Raw genomic sequence first — 23313 nt, 5'->3', positions numbered from 1 at the left:
GAAACCAATTTTTCAGAATTTCATACTTTATTTCCTAATAGGACTCCTTACCACACCTCTGACACAGAATTTACAATGCCCATCTAGTTCTCACTGCTATTTATAATGTCCACTGATTACTTGACAAGGTTTGTAATGACTGCCAATAGCTTGATGCTGCTTTTAATACCCACAGAGAGCTTTAGGGTGGTTTTATTGGCTGAGCCTTCCACCAGCTCTATAAAGTCTGCCAGGTACTTCACAGTGCTCATAGTATCTGTTGGGCAGCTCACGATGCCCACAGCATTTAGCATTTTCATTTTCAGTAACTTAATTTGAATTTAGGCATAATAGAAGACTGTCTGGCACCAAAATAATAACCGCTATTGAGAGCATTTTAGAAATTGTATGTGTTGAAATACACATAGAGCTAACCAAATCAAGGATATCTTAAAGAAAATATTTAGTGATTTAAAAATTAAAATCTCCTGAATCTCCCATCCTGTCAGACACTTGTATTTATAGTTACTGATCTTCCTTCAACATGCTAGAATACATCATGAGGTATCGCAGTTACAAGAGGAGCAAAGAGAAGAAGAATGAAAGGCAAAAAATACGAACAGAAGGGAAATGGCAAAGATCTTTGCAGGTGAGCTAGGGAGTAAACCAAAAAGTCAAAGTATGTGGAGAAGAAACTAGACAATAAAAAATTTGTGAATAGCTACAGGGAGAAGTCTGCCATAGCTTTTTACATTTATTTTATGTTTTGATGGGAAAAGAAAACATCTTTCAAATTTCTTTCTGGCAAACCTTTCTCCTGCATATGATAACTCACGATAGTCAAACTAGTCACCCATTGAAAGCACTTTAAAACCTGCTTTGGGGATTTTTATAAGAGTTAATTTAAGTAACTGCACTGTTTTGGAATTCACAGGGTTCTGCTTGTAAACTTCATTAACAGCTTATAAGAGCTACTTAAATCTTCTATAACAAAAATCTCCAACTGTCAGGAATGTTCAGGTATAAAACAATTTTTAACAATGTTGGAAATAAGGCTGAAAAGTTAGTTTGGTGATAAAAGATAGTTTTGCCTTTGTCTTCTACCTTAATTATGAGGGACTGCAGTGAATTCATAAAGGTATGGACAGAGTATCTTTCTGAAAAATGATTGTGGAATTGGCTTCATGCAGTGCCTTGTTACTGTTCCTGAATGACTCCAAATAAAACTCAATTTACAGGAGGAAAATTACATTTTCCTGAATACCAGTGCTATAAATTCCACCTGAGGTCTGATAGGAGTCTGTGATTTTCCCTTGCACACATCATCATCAGAAATGGATTCTTTAGGCCAAGTTCTTTACTCAGGAAAGATGTTTATGAGTTTTTGTCTTAACGGAATTACAAAAGTTTGCTCTTAAAGCTGGGGTTTGATTGCACTGATGAATGAGACATCAGAATTTAGTTTCTCAGTCTCAAAGCTGTATTGATGCTATTGAACTAACAGTACTAAGTAGTAAATGTAGCAAATTACAATCGCCATGTAGCTCCGATGAAACCTTTTTCTGTTAGAAAACATTGACTCATCAAAACAAATATTTGGAAAAGTGCTGACTTTCTTGTCTTCTCCAATTAGATTTTATTTAAAGTTTATGAAGTAGTTGACATGATATCAATAATCATTAGATAAATGATTTGGCTGAAAGTGATGTAAATATTTTCTAAATTATACAAAAAATATTGCAATGGTCAAAGTATAAAAATAAATATATAATGCTTTAAGGCACTTCTATTGAGTTATTTCCACTCCAGAGAAAATGATCTGATTCTCCTGGAACAGAACACTGTTTGTCATGCAGGTCTCCTACAAATTAAAGCATTGCTTTTTTCATGCATCTTTTCTCTACAGATGTTTATAAATAAGTAATCGGGACCTGTTTTTCATTAAAAAAGAAATTGCTTCAAAAATGAGAAAATATAAAACTTTTTTTTTTTTTTTTGCTTAGTATTTGATGCATTTATACATAATAAAATGCATTTCTATTCCTTATCAGTATGCATGTTTCTGTGCAGAGAGTGGGTGGGTTTAGCTCTTTTCTTGGTGTCAGTAGCTTTTCAGGTTTATGCAGTCTGCTGTCCTAATCTTGGTCATCATATTGTCGCCTGGACCTGTAAAGCAGCCAGGTTAAAAGAACTAGATGCAGCATCTTGTCAGTTCTTAAGAAATCTAAATGTAGAGAGGAACCTAGATTTTTATCAAGCCACTTCTCTGTGCTCGACCAGAGGGTTTGATACATACACATCCGCACTATCTCATCACAGCACTGCCAGACAGAATCACAGAATCACAGAATCTTCTAGGTTGGAAGGGACCTTAAAGATCATCTTGTCCAACCGTCAACCTAACTGACAAAAATAGACACCCACACAACAAACAAGGAGCATCATCACTAACCCATACCTCCCAGCACTACATCAACCCGTCTTCTGAACACCTCCAGGGATGGTGCCTCAACCACCTCCCTGGGCAGCCCATTCCAATGGCTGAGAACCCTTTCAGTGAAAAAATTTTTCCTAATATCCAGCCTGAACCTCCCCTGGCGCAACTTGAGGCCATTTCCTCTTGTCCTGTCACCTGTGACTTGAGAGAAGAGACCGACCCCCACCTCTCTACACCCTCCTTTCAGGTAGTTGTAGAGAGCAATAAGGACTTATTCTCCAGACCCCTCACCAGCTTTGTCGCCCTTCTCTGGACCCGCTCCAGCACCTCCATGTCTTTTTTATGGTAGGGGGCCCAAAGCTGGACACAGTACTCAAGGTGAGGCCTCACCAGTGCCGAGTACAGGGGGACAATCACCTCTAGACAAACTAGTTTTGTCACATGTTGCTGCCCTTACCTTTCCTGGCAGCCTGCTGGAAGGCAGCCTGGCGGTGAGGCTGAGAGAGCAATCTTTAACGGTCTTAATTGGCTCTCAGGCCATGACAGCAGAGCTCCGCCCCTTCCACCTGACCCTTTCATGAGGAATTGGCTAACACTGTGTTTACCCTCTGTGTTGATGGAAAGCTCTGTACAAGTCTGTTTCCTGGAACATGTGAATCAGTCGCTTGTATCTTTATTATCCTTCTGCACTGAATTTTTCTGTTTCCCACTTCCTTATTTGCTGTGTTCTACTGAATGTGAGAAAATTTCCTTGCACATTGAAGTACTTTAGGGCAAGAGAACAAGAGTTAAAACAAGCTCTAAAATACGGCATTATTTATTCACCTGAAAAACCCGAGTCATTGCAATAATTACAATCAACAAGTGCAGACAGACACAATTAGCAATGCTAGCATTAATGCATGTTCATCATATATCATCCTTAGTCAAGAAACTTCCAGAGTAAAGGTACAGACATAAACTCAAATGTTAGATATGTTCATTTTAAGATGCAGTCTTAGGGGAAGATACGGTTGTTGCACTAAAAGGGCAAAATAGTTTTGGCAGAAAATAAACCCCCTTGTGTTCTAACACTCCTCACCAAAGCGGGAGGCTGGGGGCAGCTAGGTTTAAATTCTGAATGATGCCCAATTCACCACTATCAGTCGGGTCGCATTTAATATATTAAACTATCACGATTCCGGATGCACCCTCAGTCTAGTCGTGCTCATGAACCAGCCCAGCCACACTTTAATGTTCAGTCGCCTTCAATGAGAAGCCGAAACAGCTAACTACTTAAGCAGTACAGTTTATTTCAGCAACAGATATGAAGGTTCTTATGGTTTGCAACACTGTCTGCAAAGCACGTGCAAGTAAAAATGTTATTAGTAGCACAAAGCACACGATAAAGTTACAAACAATACAGCCTGGCTCTAAATGTAACAGGTAACCCCCTGGAGAGATTTCTAAGTTCCCCGAGGAAGCACTGGGTACAGTCTAAGTCTCACCCACAGATGTCCCCCGTTGACTGGTCCCAGGAGTCAGAGGCAGTCCATCATGGGATCCTCCCTGACTTGTTCACGATGGTATCTTCCCTAGCATCCCCCCTTTCTCAGGCTATTTTTATACTATTTTTTACCCTCAAGGTGGAGTTTGAGTAGTTTTAGTCAGAAACACTTTTATTATGATGGGTGCAAAATTGTCTCGCCTCGCATTGAAAGGTACAGTTTACATTTTAGTCAGAAACACTTTTATTATGATGGGAGCAAAATTTTCTCGCCTCGCATTGAAAGGTAGAGTTTACGAAAAGTTCAGGGTGCAGACTCAAGGAGGAGTGGTTGCACCTTGGAGGCGGGTAGCCTTCGGGCTGGAGGTGTGTTTTGGTATTATAATGACATTATAATGAGCAAAGTTCACACAAAGGACAGCATTACATCAAAATTTGACAGACTGTTGCCTTAGGGTAGCAAGCACGCCGCTTATCAGTTCCATAGGACCACCTTGTTCCCAGATCTGCTGTGGGATCTTCAAGCAAGCATGCCACTTATCAGTTCCATAGGACCACCTTGGTCCCAGATCTGCTGTGGGATCTTCACTCCATCCTCTGTGTTGCTTTTGCAAGCAATATTGTTCAGGGAGTCAGTGATGTAGCAGATTCCTCACATACCAGCCACCGCTGTGTTTTACTCCGGAAACGCTTCAATTTCACATCTTTTCCTTAATATGTGAACAAAGCTATATATTTTTAATAAAAATTATATTTTAGGAATTATTCCACAATGATGGAAATAGAATTTGAAAGCAATTTCATTAATGAGTAGTGCACCCATTGTTTGTGATTAATAGAATTGTAAATATTTACATCAAAATTGTAGTGAGAAATTATTAGGGTTGGTTCATAATTTACTCATAGCTTTAATAGTCAATTAGGACTTTCACTGTGGATGACAGAGAATGAATATTCAAAATACATAGCTGGAGTTTTATCTGTGTAAGATCTGTAGGATTAGGTTTCTAGCCTGGCTCAGGGGGCTGACTACTGAGAAAAGTGTTAACACTGAAGAAGAATAAAAATCCATCCTACTGAAAACAGAGGTGAGAAAGAATGGAATAGCTACAGGTTGTGAGTGTCCAACAGTGTTTGAATTATTACTCAGTCTCTGAACTCTGTAAACTACCTCAGTTGAAGTGTGAGTTGAAGCTCATGAGTGAAATTAGCAACTTGTGACTCCTAAAATATTATTGAAATACACTTTTTTGATATAATAGACTCCCTCCTTGTGAGAGGTACTTCAAAGGGAGGAATACAACTGAAAGGGATAGATCGTTTTGAGGCTTATGTGTTCTGCAATACAATTCATTAAATGTTTCATAGAAAATGTAAATAATATATTGGGAGGGAGAGCATTTAGTTTTTAGGGAGTTGGTTGTACTTAACCCACACCTTGCCTTTTGTAAGGAGCAGTCAGGTTAAAATGTGAGCATTTTCTGCTCTGATGCTCTGTACCTGTTAAGACCGAAACTGGCACAAAGCAAAAAAGGAATACTTTTATATTCTTTATGGATTTTTCTACTTGCATTCTTACAGATTTCTTGACCTTTTTAAGATTTAATCTCTTATATAGAAAAGTACGAAGTACTTTCATCCTTACTTACCTACTCTTACCTACTCCTAGTTATCCTTTCTTACCATTTCACTCTCTGGAATTCTGACCTTAAGTATAAGCAGAACATTAAGGCATATTTCTCTCAGGCCACATGAAGCTCCCTAGTCTATTTTCATAAGTAATTTTTTGCAATCTTACCTAAAATACTACAAAAATTCAGAACATTCAAGATTATTTTAAATCAATTACAGTAATACCGTTGGGGAAAAAATTAGAACATTTTCTTTTCTATACTATTTGTATGAAGTACTTTCATGTTTTGAAGCAGCTTTTTTCTTTCTTGACATATATTCTTAAAATGCAGCATGGCTTTAACTGCTTTTTCAGCACTGGTGGAATAGTGATGTTTTAGAAGCTAGGTACATCGAAATGTCCTTATAATTTTACCTGATCTGTTTGCACATCATTTCCCCCTCATCCCTAGCAGAGTAAGCCTGTTTCCACTGTGCAATAGTAAGATCTTTTAAAGAAATATGTACTTTTACATGCCAAAAATAGAAAAAAAATATTTATATTGGGAAAGTCTATCTTTGAAAGGAGAGTTTTTCAAAAATTAAATTTAAGCCTGAAATCCACTGAATGCATTCAGCTTCATTTTGCATCAGCTTTTAAGAATCCTGTCAAATATTTTGCACTAGGGATACTGAATTTGAAATTAAATTTGGAGTTTCTTTTTTCATATGGTGACATAAATTAATTATCTACATTACTTTTTGAGTCTTAAAATGGTAATTGCATACACCTGTACATAGATCATTCTTAAAAGTTTTCTTTCCTACATGAAATATAAATATATAAAACTTAAAAGTTTTCTTTCCTACATGAAATATATTGCAACAAGTATTAGCTCAAAGTTAAGAAGGGACGTTTTTTCTTTATTTGTTTCTCTCAGAGTACACAAAATTTTATTTGGTCTCTTTTGCTATTTAGTTAAATTTAGCAATGAGCTTGAGATTATTGTTTCAACCATTTATTTCTTCATTTACAAGTCATTCTTACTACATTAACACAATGTAAATATTGAACTGTGGGATTTTTTCAGTAGTAGTAGTAACTGACTAAACTCAGAATCTCAAGTACAAAGAGTGATGGATTAATTATCCAGATTCGGATTCCAGTCATGCAGTTTCTTGGCAGCCTACAGATAGCCTGCTGCATTCATGCAGAGCATCATTGTCTTCAAGACTATGTGGGATCAAACTTCAGCTCCAATTCTGCAGGGAGTGCCTAATCATATGAATAGGTCTAATTATATTGAAATAGGAATATTCCCATTAGTAACCTTTCAGAGGTTTATGCTTTGCGAAATATGGACAGTGATACAATTAGCTGTAGTTAAATTAGCTGTTTTTATTTTACAATGTTAACAATACAGGATTTTCTTTAACAACAAAATATGGATAATAACAGAATGCCTATAAATCAAATAATGTAACTACATTTTGCATCTTTCAAAGATAGGTGCCATAGATTCATTTTCTATCAGAGCTAAGTGGCCCATTTTAAGTATCGAAGTTTTCAATAGATAACCATTTGGTATTATTAACCATCAATGCTCTAACCTTTTGGCTCCAAATTCCAGATTTCTTATATGAATACGATCAGCCTCAAACTGGAAAAGAAAAAAAAAAATTAATATTGTGGCCTATGTTTAATATTGAACATAATTATGTAATTTCTTTAGTGATAATTTACAACACTGCTGAAAGGTTGGAGGCACAAAATTAGTAACACTTAAAACTTAGAGGATGAGGTCTTACTACTATGTCTTACCTTGAATCTGTGCTCACACATGGAAATATAATTCAACAGAACTTTTTGCCCCTGAAGTCTTGCTGATTTACGTGCTAGAAACATACCCCTTTTTTTTTTCTTCCCATAGCTTACTCGTAAAATACAGCTACGTTTTTTAATGTACAGTTTTGTGTGATTTTCCACATTGTCTTTGCCTGCTTGTTCCAAAAAGCATGCAAAATAACTAAAGGAAAATTTAGCTAACATGCAATGAGGAGAGTATCAGAAAAACATAGCTTCTTTAATCTTCAAAACTTCTGTCCTTTGATACTTGACTGGCCATCTCCAAAAGCGAGTTGCTCATGAGCAAAGCAATAGTGAGACAGCCAGCCTTGACTAAGACCCATGGAGTATCCCAGAAGATATATTCTTTATTCTTCACATGGTAACATGTACATTAAAAGATAAGGGTTAAATTTCATACTGGTAATTCCTAGATAAAAATCATATAAGCTTCTTTGCCAAATTTGTTGTAATATTGTCCCATTAGCAGCACTGATTACAGTTTATTGTAAGTAATCTTAATTGTTCTAATGGGAAAGTTTCTTATAAAGCCTCCATCCTAACATCCTCTGTTCTAATTAAGTGGAGTATACCATAGTGATATCTCAAATTTTTATAGCACATTTCATCATATAGCACTTTCTTTAACATATGTATAAAAATGGCTGTAGAGAGTTGCAGTTTCTGACAGTGTCAGCTGGGCTGAGAGGAATTTGGAGTGGAAAAATTTCATACAGGGATTGGGACAGGTTCTTACTTCAACATGCCTGTCACTTGTTCAGCATCTTTTATGACTTTTACATTTCTTTTTCATTTGATGTTCTTGCAGTATGGATGGCTACTCATGCAGTCTGCTGCACTGTGGGCTGTTAAGGGCAATCACTGCCACTCTTGGGGCCTTTCTGCTGCCGGAGTTCCTTGCCCTAAGTGTGTAGTAATTATATGAAAATAAAAAGAAGGTGACTAGTGGTACTTAAGGTTTGGCAGGATGAGTGCTACCACTGCATTTACCAGGCAGATAAAGCTAATCAATGTATTTTGAAGAGCTAGGTGTTTTATCCTTGCCACTACTCAGCCATTTTTATAAACTACAGGCTGTAGTGAGTGTGCACAGCCTGCTGGCCTGCTTGCCATAAGGATAATTTGAGTAATCAGAATTAGGTTTCTAGCAATGGCTTCTGACTCTTGCCAGTGAAGGAATTTGTGTTGATGAATCTTCCAATACCATAGCTGTCAATATGTCGTGCTCTTTAAGTTTCGGGATGTGGCAAATGCTCCCCAGCTTCTAAAGTAGACTTCTGGGAAAATCTGAAAATAAGAAATGGAAAAGTGGCAGAAGTTTTATTTGATAAGAAAGTAATCAGTGATGAAATAACTCTTTCCCCATTCTTTCAAGTTCTGCTAGCTATGCCAATGCAAGCCATGGGTTTTATTTTGCCTGCATGCAAATAGTATATTTGATTAATTGATTAACTGGAACAAAATCTTGAATTTCCTATTGTGGAAATTTTTCAAGTAGCTGTTGCCATTTTGCAAATTAATGTTATAATATTTGTTTTTTATGTTAAATGATATAAAGTGAAACGTGCTACCTCTGTATTTCTCTACCTCTACTTTCCTACCAAGTAAATCACTACTATCATCAGTAAGTAAGAAAGTGTTTTTCAACTTCGCCTCACTTAAAATGGTTGTAACAGACACAACACACATCAGGCCTTAGACCCAGAGTAAAAAAGGTAATTTATTTTCACAGGGGCTTATAAATCTGGAGAAAATTTGTAGAGAAAAACAGCTTAAATAACTTTGTCATGGCTTGATTTGTCATGCACCTGCTGAGTGCTGGCTGAGAACTGTATGACTTGGATTTGCTAAAAGTGACTAGTTCTCAATTGTACTTTTTCCAGCTCAGCCTTCCTTAGTTTCTACATGGGTTTATCTTGTTTTAATTAAATCATTCTGAGCAATTATGAAATCTAAGTGCTTCTCGCTAAGTGTCATCCAAAGCCATGACTGTAGCTCTTCTTGGCATAACTGCAGGGAATTTAATCTTCTGTTTTGTAGATAGGGAGTACATTTATCTGGTTAGTTAACCCAGATAACTGAAGCACCAGTAGCAGTAGACTGTGACAGCCTGGGCTTGCTGTACTTCCAACTCAGGATAAATCCTGGGATTGCTGCTTTTGTTCAGCTCCCTACTGCAGCATCTGCATTCTTATCAGTGCCCTAGTCACTGACTCTGCTGGGCCTGCTCAGGAGACGTGCACCCTTTCTCTCTCTTTTTCTCAGCTTGGATGGCTTTACAGAAGTTTGCAAAAAAAAAGCACAATACAAAGTTGTTTCCTTAAAGTAAAACAGCAAACATGTCTGAAGTCTTGCACTTTGGTTAGTAGCTAGTATTTCAGTGTAGCACTTAGGATTACAAAATAAACGTAAACCTGTGATTTAATTATGAGATGCTCAAAAAAAAAAAAAAAATCTACTTTATGTTCCTGTCTGAAAAACATGTATGAAGGTGAAAGAGATTGATAAACTGGTGTGGAATATGCCTTGCCCTGCCAACATTATGAAGTTGGTGGAAATAAGAAGCTATTACACAAACAGAACCTCCATTTTTTTCTGCAGTGAGTGGTAAATGAATACGATACAAAGCTTTCTTTTCCCAAGCCCAAAAGACTTATTTTTTTTATGTGTTTAATACATGTTGGCATCTGTATTTTCTTGATATTATGTTAAAATTGGAACCAGGCAAAGCTTTTATTAAAACCGAAGCTTGGCTCCAGTTCTGCATTCATTGCTGACTTCCTTGGCATATGGCACTGTCTGTGACCTTCTATACTAATTTTTTCATTATTGTCAGCAAATTTTGCCATACAGAAATTGGCGTCGGTGTAAGTAAAGCTGGCCTTTGGAACAATTCAGATCACTCTCTTTTCTTTGGTTCCATTCAGTAAATATCAATAGACATTTACTGTTTAGTTTGCTGTGTCAGCAATTCAATATTTTAACTAATGTTTTTCAATTTGTTTTTCTTCATCTGTCCTTTTTATTGGGCAAGTTCCTTTACTTTGTCCTTGCTTCCAGCTTCCCGCCACTGTGCTTTCCATGCATATTTCTTTCCCACTGAGATTGTAAACAAATATTAGAGCTCTAACTCACACTTTTGTCAGCAGGATGTGCCACACTCTGTTGGCACACTCAGTTCAAATAAAAAGCCCATTGGCAATACAATAAATCAAGTTATTAACAAGAAGCAAAATGCCAGCCTCTGGCTTTTTTCAGTCCCAAAAGCTTGTGGTGCACTGTAGCAAACTGAATTTCTACCGAGAGAGGGAGAAGTCAATAGTGTGTCCTGAGACACAGGCACTGCAATACTGCACTGATGTGTGGGCAACCTGGAGAAATCTGTGGACTCTGTAGAAGCTGCTGGTTTCAAACAAAGCCAGTTAATGAGAGCTAGAAAATGTATGGTAGAAAAATGTGTCTATGATAAACTGAACAGTGGAATGCTCCAGCGTAATAACCAGGATTATGAAGACAGGCTGAGAGAGTTGGGGTTGTTCAGCCTGGAGAAGAGAAGGCTCCGGGGAGACCTTATAGCAGCCTTCTTCCAGTACTTAAAGGTGGCCTACAGTAGAGATGGGGAGGGACTTTTTATCAGGAAGTGGAGTTATAGGGTTAGAAAAGGGTAGATTTAGATTAGATCTCAGCAAGAAATTTCTCACAGTGAGGGTGGTGAGACCCTGGCCCAGGTTGCCCGAAGAATCATAGAATAGGATCATAGAATGGTTTGGGTTGGAAGGGACCTTAAAGATCATCTAGTTCCAACCCCCCTGCCATGGGCAGGGACACCTCCCACCAGACCAGGTTGCTCAAATAGCCATCCAGCCTGGCCTTGAACACCTCCAGTGATGGGGCATCCACAACCTCCCTGGGCAACCTGTTCCAGTGCCTCACCACCCTCACTGTAAAGAATTTCTTCCTAGTATCTAACCTAAATCTCCCCTCCACCAGCTTAAAACCATTGCCCCTTGTCCTGTCGCTACTCTTCTTTGTAAAGAGTCCCTCTCCGGCTCTTCTGTAGGTTCCTTTCACATGAAGGTGTTCAAGGCCAGGCTGGATGGGGCTTTGAGCAACCTGATCAGGTGGAAGGTGTCCCTGCCCAGAGCAGGGGGGTTGGAGCTAGATGATCCTTTCCAACCTAAACCGTTCTATGATTATGCACTCAGTGGCTGTTTAGCCATAGAGAGTTGTGCTGCCTGGGTTAGAGTTTGTGCAGAAGAAAGTGCAGAAAATGTAGCTGGAGGTAGGACAGAGTTTCATTTTTCTGTCATCATATCTCCAGCACCTTGTGCTGGTCATGGTGGCCAATGATTAGCCAACTTTCCATAGTGTTTAGACAAATCTATTGAGCGGGCCAGCTTTTGCGCTTAGAGATTTGCTTTTGATCATTCACCAGGAAAACAGTAGTGCCCACTCAGAAGTGCATACGTTCTAAATGGGACATTCATTGTATGTTATGTCTTTTACAAACATTTGTATTCCATATGTCCAGTGACAGCAGCATTTCCTTCACATTCCATTCCTTTCCATTTTTTAAACAGTAAACAAAAAAGCAGGCCAAAATTAGAAGGAAAAGTTAACTATTTTTAAAATCTCAAGAACAGAATTGTAAGGAAAAAAGGCAGAAAGTATTTAATGTGTGTGCATGTGTGTGACATAAATTGTTTTATAAAGATATTAAGGGGCATACACATTGGAACATTTCCTTGGAACTTCAGTGCAGCTTGTTGTTTTTCTATGTTAGCTAATGGTTATTAAAAAAATTCTATTTTCTTTTTCAAATTTCTCAAAGTCTTGGGGCACGGCATGCATTAAAATGTTCATGGATATCCCTTCCGTGAGAAGGACTCTTAAGTGATATTCTGATTCAGTGGTATTTGTGTAACCTGATTCCTCCTCAGTATTCTAGTATTCTAGTCCTCAGTATTCTCGCCTAGAGCTAATCTGAAATACAAGACTGGAGAGCATAAAGAATCTGGCCTTCAGTCAACAAAACCCTTTTTTTCTGAGAAGTGAAAGATAAAGATGTAATTACTGTAATGACGGGTTAGACCGTTAGATTCATTCTGCAATCAGTGATTCCTGTAGTGCTCTGCTGCAATCATGGTTTAGTGCTGACTGGAGAGACAAGACAGGTAAAGACTGTAAAACACTCCAGCAGCCCTTGATCTAAATGCTTAGAGGAGAGTCACACCTCTCATCTGCAGGTGGTGGTGCTGGATCCAAACTCGAGGGCAGCAGAGTAGATTGTCCTTGAGGAGAGTCTTGGAATATTTTTTACATGTGTAAAAAATTAAATGAATAAAATCCCCCATAGTTAGTCCCTCCTCTCCCAGGATACAATAGTAAACTGTAAATTATTTTTATTCTGTTGTGTCTGCCATACACAGACACACACGGACACATATATATTTGAGTATCAGGGATGATATATATTTATTTGGTCTTTAATAATCACATAATCAAAGGGAAAATTTCTCTTGTGTTAGGGATATGTTTGCCAGAGCTGTTATATTTCAAGTGCTGTTAAATCAATGCCAAAAATCTTTCCAAATACTTTCAAAATTTCTGCCTTTCTGACTTCTTATTTCTCAAAGTCAAGCTTGAAACTGTGTGTACAGCATTAGTAAATACTTTTATTTTTATTCTGAATTTGAAGGATTGTAGGATTATGAATCTAAAATAAGTATTTCCAGCTGATGCTGATGGAACTATACAATAATTTTTTAGCTATTCAGGATAAAGGGTATTGGCCCTAATCCTAAAATTCTTATTGATGCCATTAATCCTTATATCTGTGAGCTGTGTCACTGAAGTTAACTGGAAATTTTGCTTGAGTAATAGTTGCAGAATCAGCCTCAGACATTTAAATTGTGGTTATCCCTGGAAAACAACTGAAGAATAGCTCTGCTAATCAATTTTTTATAGACATTACACAGAATAAAAGCAGATGTTTTATAGTAGTTAAGTGTACCTTCCATGCTCTGCAAATGTCATAATCCATAGAAATTTTACTAGTTTCACTTTGAAAATGCGTTTGAGCATTATTTGTTTATTTGGGCAGTCCAAATATGTAAATTGTGAAAGGGTTCAGCTAGTCTGAAGGATACCCTAGCCTAATGGTATGTTTCATTCACTTTGCATCTTTGCTGGCACTTGGAAGTATTTGCAAAGAAAAAGAAAATGAGTGGGTTGTTGATATGACTGATGTCAATCAATTGATCATTTTCTCCTTTTTTGATATGCTGCTGTAAAAAAAGGTTTCATTTACTTCTGATAATAAACTGACAAAATCTATACAGAACACTTCATTCCCACTCCATGTCTGGGTTTGGTGATTCCCGACTCTGAGCAACAGAAATGGTAACAGGAGAGCCTTCGAGACCAACTACAAAGGTAGAGATAAATTCAAAATTATAGTAGTATGCTATGTGCATATGCCAGGCAAGTTATTTAGCTTAAGAAATATAGATACTGTAGTTCATACTCTCACTACTTCACAGCCTCATGACACAATGTGTCACTCACTGCATGACCCAAATCATTTGACAAGACACAATATCCTCAGTTAACAATTACTGTATTCATGAGAACTGTTTTATTTCTGTCAGTAGTATATCTTGTTGTTTTACTTGTGACAGCATGCTTAATCTTTCTGGACTCCATTTTCATAAGAATTTCATTAATTTATGGCTAAATTTTCACTATAACTTTTCCTTATATTACATAATTAATTTCATAATGCAACACAAATCTTGCAACTTTTTGGAGAAGGAGGTTCTCTCCATCCTCTAGTAAAAACCTTTAATAGAAATGACTGAGACCAAGCCTGTAGCTATTATGAATGAGGTATTAATCTGGTTTAGTTTCCCTTCTTTTAGTTAGAAGCCAAAGATCATATAAAAATGCTAGATATGTTTCAAGGAATTTTTAGTAATGTATCCATGTCCACAAATAATAGGCACAATCAGAAGATAAACTACAGGATGTATACACAAGAAGGGAGAGATTTCTGAAGCCTGCCCTTTATAGTCACAGCAGACTTACAGCATCTCAGTAAATAGTAGCTATCCCCTAAATCCTCTGTGTCCTTCTCCCAAACAGCAATATCTCATATTCGCTCATGTAGAAATCTTGTGTATTGTGCTGGCCAGCATTCTTACTCCAGAAGTGAAGTAGAAGTGATCCCTCTCACTGTTTATTCAAAGCAGGTGATGAATCTACTGTTTAACTGTTAAATTCCCCAATAATATTGAGAGCCGAATGCTGGGTTTATAAATGCAGCTTCTCACAATTTAAGTGCTTTAAAGACAACATGTGCATGACATAAAGAAGCGTGTTAGGGTGGGATGCTGAATAAGGCAAAGAACAAACCCTAATGGTCGTACACAAATGTTAGTAATTGTAGAACTAGTGATTATGGCTTGCAATCTGGTTAGGCATGGTCAAGTTCATCTGTATTTACTATGGGCAGGAAAGGATTTTGAGGAGAAAGCTTAAGGAAGTTGAAATCATGAGCAGTGAAATGGAAAAAAATATGTGAAAAGTACTTGTCAGAAAAATAGGTGTTTGAGACAGTGGTGCAAATGCAGAAGGGTGACCTTTCAACTGACAACCCTGTAGGCTGGCCAGATGTTAATGATGAGAGGCCTTTAAGTGAAAACAACTAAAATATGGGAGAAGAAGATATGCCTTAAAAATTCTCTTTCCTCTTCAAGGTAGAAGGATTTCCAAGGTGCATGACTTGTAGGCATTTTGTCTGAAATGAGATCGCAGCACTGAAGTTATAAAGTGACCCAGGCTCAGTCAGCTGTTTTGGCATTGTAGGCTGAGGTGAACAGGTTCTATTTTAGGAATTATTGTGCACGATGTTCATGGTAGTGTGTTCATCAATCACAGAAGTGAGACCTTAGTATTTTTATCACTTCTAGAATTTTGTGCAATGATAAAGAAGTATCAGATAGTAATTTTTGTCACTTGTCTAAGGAGAGTATATGAGAAAAAAGAAAATAAGGCTTTCCTTTATTCCTTAGTATCCGATAGAAGATTCTTTCTTTTGCAGAGCCCTGTTTCTATTACCTTTCCTAAAATGCTCATTTTCAATGTTCTGCTAGTGATTTAAAGAAATAGTATTGATCTCACAATGCATAGAAAATATTTTACAGAAATTGTGCTAAGGTAGTTTCAGGATCTAGAAATAAAAGTGGAAGAAAACAAGTACTGTCTAGAGATTCAGTCTCTACAGGCACTGTAGGTCTGAAGGATATAGCCCTCAATCGCTGCCAAATCTATGAAATTAGCAGACTTTAGAACTCCCAAAGATGCATATGCCTTCCAAATTTACAACACTGTTTATTTTTTAATTGCGTATAGGCATTTGGGTGGTTGTGGCAGATGTTTTTTGTAAGATTCTGCTTAAGGATAAGAATGTGCAGTATTATTATTATTAGGGTATTTCTTGGGGAAAGACAGGAGAGATAAAATTCATAAAATAAATGGTGAAATGTACTCCACTATTAAAGAGTAGAAAAAGCTATTTAGATTAATGTTGAGTAAACATCTAGAGAGTAAAGATGACTTGTGGAAAAGGCAGAAGGAAGTAGGGAAAGGGAAATGAGAAATCTGAAGTGATCCCTTCCAACCCATACTGTGAACCATTCTGTGAAAACCATTTTCTGTAGCTATTGTAGTAAACCTGTAATGATCCGGGCTCGCACCAACAAAAGAAATGTGATCTCTAGAATTTACAACATGATCAGACTTAGTTTGTGGGCATATCTTTTATATTAGTGCTTTAATGTTAAGATCTAGGAAGCTAGAATTGTACACAATTAGTTGACAACGTTCGTAAGAGGAATTCATTGTGAGGTTTTTTTTTTCCCCAATTGTTTTGTCTTGTTTTGTTCTGCAGCTGGGCCTCTGGAACTTCCTCTTTTTGAGCTGATCCCATCACAAAGACAAGTGGTTTTTCACGGCGACCGCTTGCCGTTTCAGTGCACTGCAACATACATTGACAACACCACCCAAGTACATTGGTATCACGCTGGTCGTCTGATCGAAACCGATGAAGAAAGTGGCATATTTGTGGAGGACAGCATCATTCATGACTGCTGCTTAATTACACGGTAATGTATACCCTTTGTCATAGTCAGAGCTGTAGGCAAGGTGAACAGATGCAACACTTGCAATAAGCTTCATTAAAACATGCATCAAGAGTAGTTTTATTCGAAGTATTTCGATTGCATGCTTGAATTGGTACCGTCACGGGTTTTTCATGGCTGTGAATGGCTGCGGTTCCAAATCAGATTTCTTGTGTCTGAGGATCCATGTTTGAGCAACTATGGATTTGAAACAGCTAAAAACATAGTTTTTTACACAGTAAACAGTGAAAAGAAACTGAACTTAGAATGGCTTCAGTAGCATATGAGAGTGATTTGCAGCTGAACTACTTCTTCCTGACACCATCTAGAAGACTGATCTACCATAGTGATCTGCCCGTCAAGAACTATCAGTTTAAAAGTCTTGGATTAATTTTTGTAGGTTCCAATATACGGGATCCTATATTCTTTAGTTTATTAATCTCATCTTTGTTTTGTATTAAAAATTTTCTCAACTTTCTTTGACTTTTACCATCTGTGTGCCCTGGTGTGCTTGAGAGACAGAGATCTACAGAAACATTTGCCGATGTGAAAAATGCAAGAGAAATTAAGTAGAATAGGCTTCTATAAAAGAAGCAACAACTAATATTTGGCAATGACCTTATTATTCCAGTTTTGCTTCAGTTTTCCTTTTTAAATCTTGTTTAGTAATTTATTATAAATCTCTCAGTTTATTTTTGTTTTAATCATAGAGTATGGGCTTGTCACTAAAAGCTGCTGAGGTGTTGCACACATCCTTTTGTCATCTGCCAATTTCCATCATTGATCAAAAGAAGAGTCTGATTCTGTGTCTGTGTTTTGCCTTTCTCTTTGTAGAAGATGGAGTGAAAATAGCTATGCTAATTAGCTCTGGATCATCATTAACATCTTTTCACTCAGCCAGTTTCTAATAATATAATTGACCTGAAATACTTCTTGAAGTATCAAGTGAAAGTTATGAAGGGAGTCAAATTAATTCCTCTCCACTAGGCTCTTTCAGCTTTCTTGATTTTAATTTCATTTATTCACTGATTATTTGGTCTCCTTTGAAGTCCTATAGATCTAGAGGTATAGATCTGACCTATACTCACAGCTACTGGCTTTCCTCTAATACCAATGTCTATGACTGTAGCAGATACTGAAAAACACTGTTAGACCCATTACCATGGTAGTGCCAAGTGCATGAGCAATTATGTAACTGCCAAGTCACTTAAATTAAAGCATGTTCTTCTTATTTCCGTTATATCAAAATTAAAGGACATGCTGCTAATCACCTCATTTTATTTTTCAACTGAATTATATTTTGCACTGTATAAGCAATTTGTAGAGAGTAGTAATAAACTTAAACAAATTGTCTAAAAATGTTAAGATTTTCAAAATAGCTATCCTTTCTAAAAAGCTAGTTTAGAAGTAGCTTGGCTGAATTTTACCTTATATTGCGTATTTTTCGCCAAATTGTAAAATAATAGCTATGAAGGATGGTTGATTTGCTATCTACTTTGTTTACTACACCATTAAATAGGTGACCTTGATGCTCATGTTGCAGTATGCACTGGGACCAAGTATTCAGAAAGAATGTTCTCTAAATACATCATCACATTTGCTGTTACAGACTGGAAACATACTTCGACTTGTCCAAATTATGTGATACAGACTGTCAAAATTAGACAAAATATTTTTGAATTAAACTCGGAACCTTTAAACAGCTATTTAAAAGCCTGAACATTTAAATTGCTCATTTATTTGAGCTGTATGTTTCACTTCACAATATAGCAGGGCATCAACACTGCATTTACTGCACAGCATGGTCCTTATCCAGACTGCTAATACTCAAGTAGTCATTCCTCTGCCTTGATCAAGGGGCTGATCAAAATTAATTTACTAAAGGCATGCTTTGACACTGCCTTTAAAAAACCATACTACTTAGAAGCCAGTGATTTTTTTAGTACAAATTTTAGAGGTGTATTGTCTCTTCATGTTGTAAATAAGAAAAAGTTGGCCAAGTTATGATTGTAAAAACTGTCTTAAGCATTTCTTAATTTTACTCCCATCATCATGACCATGTATACCATAACTCCATTTATATCATTATTATTATTACATGTTAAAATTGTATGTACTAGCATGCTTATTACATGTTTCAATAGTATGTATTAATATGCTTTGTACATGCTATAGCACACTAATTTGTGATAGTTCTTAAGGCTGGATGACAGCTGTATGTACTGTGAAATACCAGAAAGCCTATGCCTCCCTGAAGCTATCATATGTTAAGTACAGGATTTGGAGTAAAAATAAAGGTAATTTAAAATCTGTTTTTACAGTGTCACATTTTGCGTTCCTATACCTACTCTTTAGAGCAAATGTCCACTGTCTGTGGCTTTCTGTGATTGCACTAAAGCACAGGCTTTGGTTTGTGCTGCTTAGCAATTTAAAGATTTCTGAAGATAGTTTTGAATAAAGAGGTGTAGCCCTGTTCCAAAAGCTGCTTATTCAAACATATTGAGGTGGTTATTTTATAGGGTAGTTCCAGATATTTCTGGATGTGGATTTACAACACAAATATCATACTAAACCCTTCTGTTGTATTAACTGGCACAGTAGAAGGATAAAATATCCAAATGTGTATTTTTTGTCTCCTATGATAAAGCAGAATAAACTAAAAGAAATGTTTTTGTTACAATAATTAAACTAGTTTTGAACTCTATTCCGGCCGGTGACATTTTTCTTGGCAAGCAGTATTCCCTTATAGGAGATCTTGAGAAGGTGTTTTCAGTTCTGCTGCTAGCTTGCATTTACCATTTCTTGCCAATAATAATAATATTTGATTTAGCTCATGTTGAATTTTCTGTCATTATGCCTGTGAATAAATGTCATAGTCATACATGAAAATGTAAATGCGATATGGAACTAATCTTATAGCATCTGTGAAAGGATCTAGCTTAAATTGTTACTTGTGTTTCCATGAAGACAGTCTAATTTCTTAAGCCTGTTATCAGTTAGATTAAAATAAGCATCAATGAAAAAATCCATATCCCTGAAACCACATAGAAGGCAGGTTGTGTATGATTCTCTGCCACACAACATCTCTCCCAACTTCCTTACTGTTCCCTTTCAGTGTTTGGAGAGGCTAGCAGGACAGTTATTAGAATGTTAAACTAGAAAAAAGGAAAATATTTTAGTTTGTTGAACCAAGCAACTCCGCAGCAGTAGAGAGGCTTTAATTTTCAAGAAGTTTTTTTATTTACCACATAGACTATAATGACAACTTTGAAGTCTTTTTAGTTCTATTCCGTAAATACTTGTGTAGAGTGTTTAACAGTGCTTATGCCTCTGACAGCTGTAACAGCTGCTCTGGGAACAAGTGATCTTTCTGGAAACATTAAACTGTGCAGAAACTTAAGAACCCATAAAAAGGAGTGCTACAGCTGGAGAAACTAGGATGCTCTCAACTAAAGCTAGCATAGCATGTCCTAGTACCAGAAGTGTTTTTCAGATGTAATTTTTATTAAGTTATATAGATAGATTTGCCCCTGGAAATACAGACTACTAGGTCTCAACTGTGATTCCACACAAATGATGTTTTCCTCTTAAAATCTGTTCCAAGTATTTCACTTTTCTATATAGGGTTGCCAAATACAGGTGATTTTGTGACGTTTTGTGGTTTTTTTTAAATAATGCATTAAAATGTTTCCTCATATTTTGACAGCAATTAATGGCAATATGGGATAGTCAAAAGTAAATTATGAAAGCAATAGTAATGTTTAAAATGAAGGATCAACTGTAGTTCCATATTCTCTTAGGTGTAACAATGATAGAGGCAATAGTAAGAAAACTTATTTTAAAAATTATACATAAAATGTATATAATAATTTCTGAAATCTGCTTTTAGAGGTATATGTTTATGTGAAAATCTCCAAAAGTTCCATCTGCAAAAGAAATGCCTGATAGCAAGGAAGAGTTTCGAATCATTATCCACTTATACTGTAATAGTGAAGAAACTAGGAAGAAAAAATAAAAGGGAATGAAATATTGAGCCTTAAAACGTTTGGTCATAATTTATGTAATCGAAAGGGGTACAATTAATAATTTTAAGTGTTTAAATTATCACTGCAGCTATTATTAAAGAATTTGGAATTTGGCTGAAACAGTTTCACTAAAAGAATAAAGATTGTATAAGATATGACTGTTGAAAGAAAATCAATTCCAGGAGTAACAGATCGTACCATGACAAGTTTGGGATCCAGGCAGGCATTGTGTATAAGAAAGAACAAAACACTCCCAGAACTTCTGAGAGAAACGCAGAAATTCTATACCTGTTTTTTGTGGAAAGGATCCAAAAGATCCCTGAACTCTCTTAACAGTTTGGGGCAAGAATACATCTGGAAAAGATGCGAAGCAAGCCGCAGTGGTTTGGGCTGATATTAGGTTAAGAACAGTCTGAAAAAGGTTTATCACCGATCAGTATGTTGCTAGGTTGGATACACAGTTGAAAGTTCAGATATGTGCCAAATCATGGTAATATTAGAGATTCACTCTGCAAAAGATTAACAAAAATAAATGTTAGAACAGATCTAAAGAATCTGATTCAGATATTTTATAACCACTTCGTGTTCTGCTGTCATGAGCATTTGGAGATGAGCAGCTGAGGGTCATACTGAAAAGCCCAGGGAAATAAGCAGAAATTGTTTAGTGCTAATATTTTGTTGGTTCACCTAATTGACTCTGTTTGACCCTTAGTTGTTGAGCAGCTAGGAAAGAAATGAAGCAAAGTAACCATTTAAATTGTAAATCAATGTTTCTGTATTGTTTTGAGATTACTTTAAACCCTGTAGTCAATGGTCTACAGCTTGCTTCAGACACTGTAGGCAGCAAAGGACTCGTGACAGATGCACCTTTGCCAGCAATGTTCTATTGTATCAGACAGAAGACAATATTTAAAATTATTACATTATGAAATGCACAGGCTAAGGGTTTCATTATATGAGATTAAGAGAATCTTCATGTGAATTAATTTGGAAGATTAATTAGATTTAGGCTTTTTCTCTAAAAATCTTTCAATTATCTGAATAAAACTCAATGAGTTTTATTACTAATCAATTCGGGGAATAATTTAAGGTATAACCTGTGGAAAAGTATACCAATACTATGAAAAACAAAAGCAGCAACTACAATACCCTCTACCATTAAAGGAACAGACAATTATGTAAGAATTGTGCTGTGCCATAAAAACTGTAGGTTTAACTTTGGATAACTGCTTATTGAAACATGATTGAGAAATAAAACTTTTCACAGAAAATATGTTTAAATATTCTTGGCTGATAGAATTAAAAAGCCTAGAAAAATAGTAAGTCAGAACTATAAAATGTTTTGATGGAGCTCTTCTTGAAGAACTTTTTAAAAGAGTACCTCTGTGATTTTAAAACCAGATTAACGAGATGCCTTGCACTAAACGTTCACCCCTCGCGTCTTCTCTGCTTATTACCTGCAGCTACGTATGGCTCCATCGAGCCACACCACTGAAATGAAATGTTAAGTATTAAAAGCAAAATTTGCACTTCTTCCCTTCCCTCCCACCCCTACCCCCAATGGGGAATCAACAGAGTTTTGATTTGACTTTTTAGAGCCACAGAATTTTAATGTGGTCCTTCAAACAGCTGCAGCTCTACAGCTGAGGAGATGCTGCACTACAGCAGCAGTTTGTAGTCAATATCCCAGGACTGGCTTTTCTTAAACTACTTTTCCTGTCAACACCAATATAAGGTATAACTATACATTTTCTCAGTCCAGGCAGTAGTTTGTAACCCTGTGCATTGACTGTGATTATCAGAGCAATTCTGACTTATGTCCAGACTCTGATGTACTCCTTCTACCAAGTTCAATCACCTTAGATACTGGTGAAGCAAACCATTTCTTTACAGCAAAACATTTTAGAAATACTAAAACAAATAACTGAACTACTTTTCATGTATTTCAGTCTATCCAATGGAGAGAACGTGCTGTAGGACATATTCTTTATGGACTTACAGAAAGCTTTTTCACTCACTTAGCATGCTGGAATTCTATGAAAATATGTCCCAACCCCTCCCCTTCTTTCTCCCTATGGGACCAAAGAACGTTGTTTTTGATTGGGTGACTCCTGACCATCACAAAATATAGTTTACGCTGTTGGAGATAGTCCATATGCTGGAGAAAGAATAGAGATTGTTCCTGAAGTTCTTGTGTAAGAATCTGCTTTTTAGGTCTTCCCAAGTCAGTCATTTCTTGCAAGTCAGCAAATAAACCAGGTCAGTATTCTAGCCCAAATGTACAATTACTCTATCCTATAAAGTATTCCTTAAATAATTAAGTTCTGTATTTGTCACATCATCACTTATTAAATGAATGTAGTAGATTTTAGTTTGTTTTCTTTTGTGTGTTGTTTGGGGTTTTTGTGTGAGGTTGGTTTTTTTGCTGGTCCCAGTGGTACGTAATCAAATAATCAAGAATTGTCATAAGTAGGTTAACACTTCTGAATCACCTGGGAAATACTTTAAAAGCTTTTTATGCAATTTTGGCTATTGGAATGATTGTCATAGTGTTATTTTTGTCTAAGAACCTCTGATAGTGTACAGATCACACAAGTTATGCTAATGAAATAAAGCTTTCTCTGGATATGTCATTGCAAGGTACAGACTACATAAGGGCAGATGAAAGGCACGGAGCAGGTGTAGCACCATTTCCCCAGAAGACTGCAGTTGTATACATCTGCAGTCAA

At 36.6% G+C, this 23313-nt stretch overlaps 1 protein-coding gene across 1 annotated transcript in view; it reads left to right on the top strand.

Moving 5' to 3' along the window:
* The window catches only part of ADGRA1 (adhesion G protein-coupled receptor A1), a 286732-nt gene that overhangs the window by 72607 nt on the left and 190812 nt on the right, over nucleotides 1-23313 (top strand). Inside the window, exon 6 of the mRNA XM_014959599.1 lies at nucleotides 16331-16544. Within this exon, the coding sequence (XP_014815085.1) occupies nucleotides 16331-16544 (214 nt within the window). The remainder of the gene's footprint in view (nucleotides 1-16330; nucleotides 16545-23313) is intronic.

Source organism: Calidris pugnax, unplaced genomic scaffold (assembly GCF_001431845.1).
Source record: "Calidris pugnax isolate Ruff unplaced genomic scaffold, ASM143184v1 scaffold4, whole genome shotgun sequence".
Taxonomy (NCBI): domain Eukaryota; kingdom Metazoa; phylum Chordata; class Aves; order Charadriiformes; family Scolopacidae; genus Calidris; species Calidris pugnax.
Note: the sequence above shows the minus strand (reverse complement) of the source record. Positions and strands in the feature narration are given on the sequence as shown.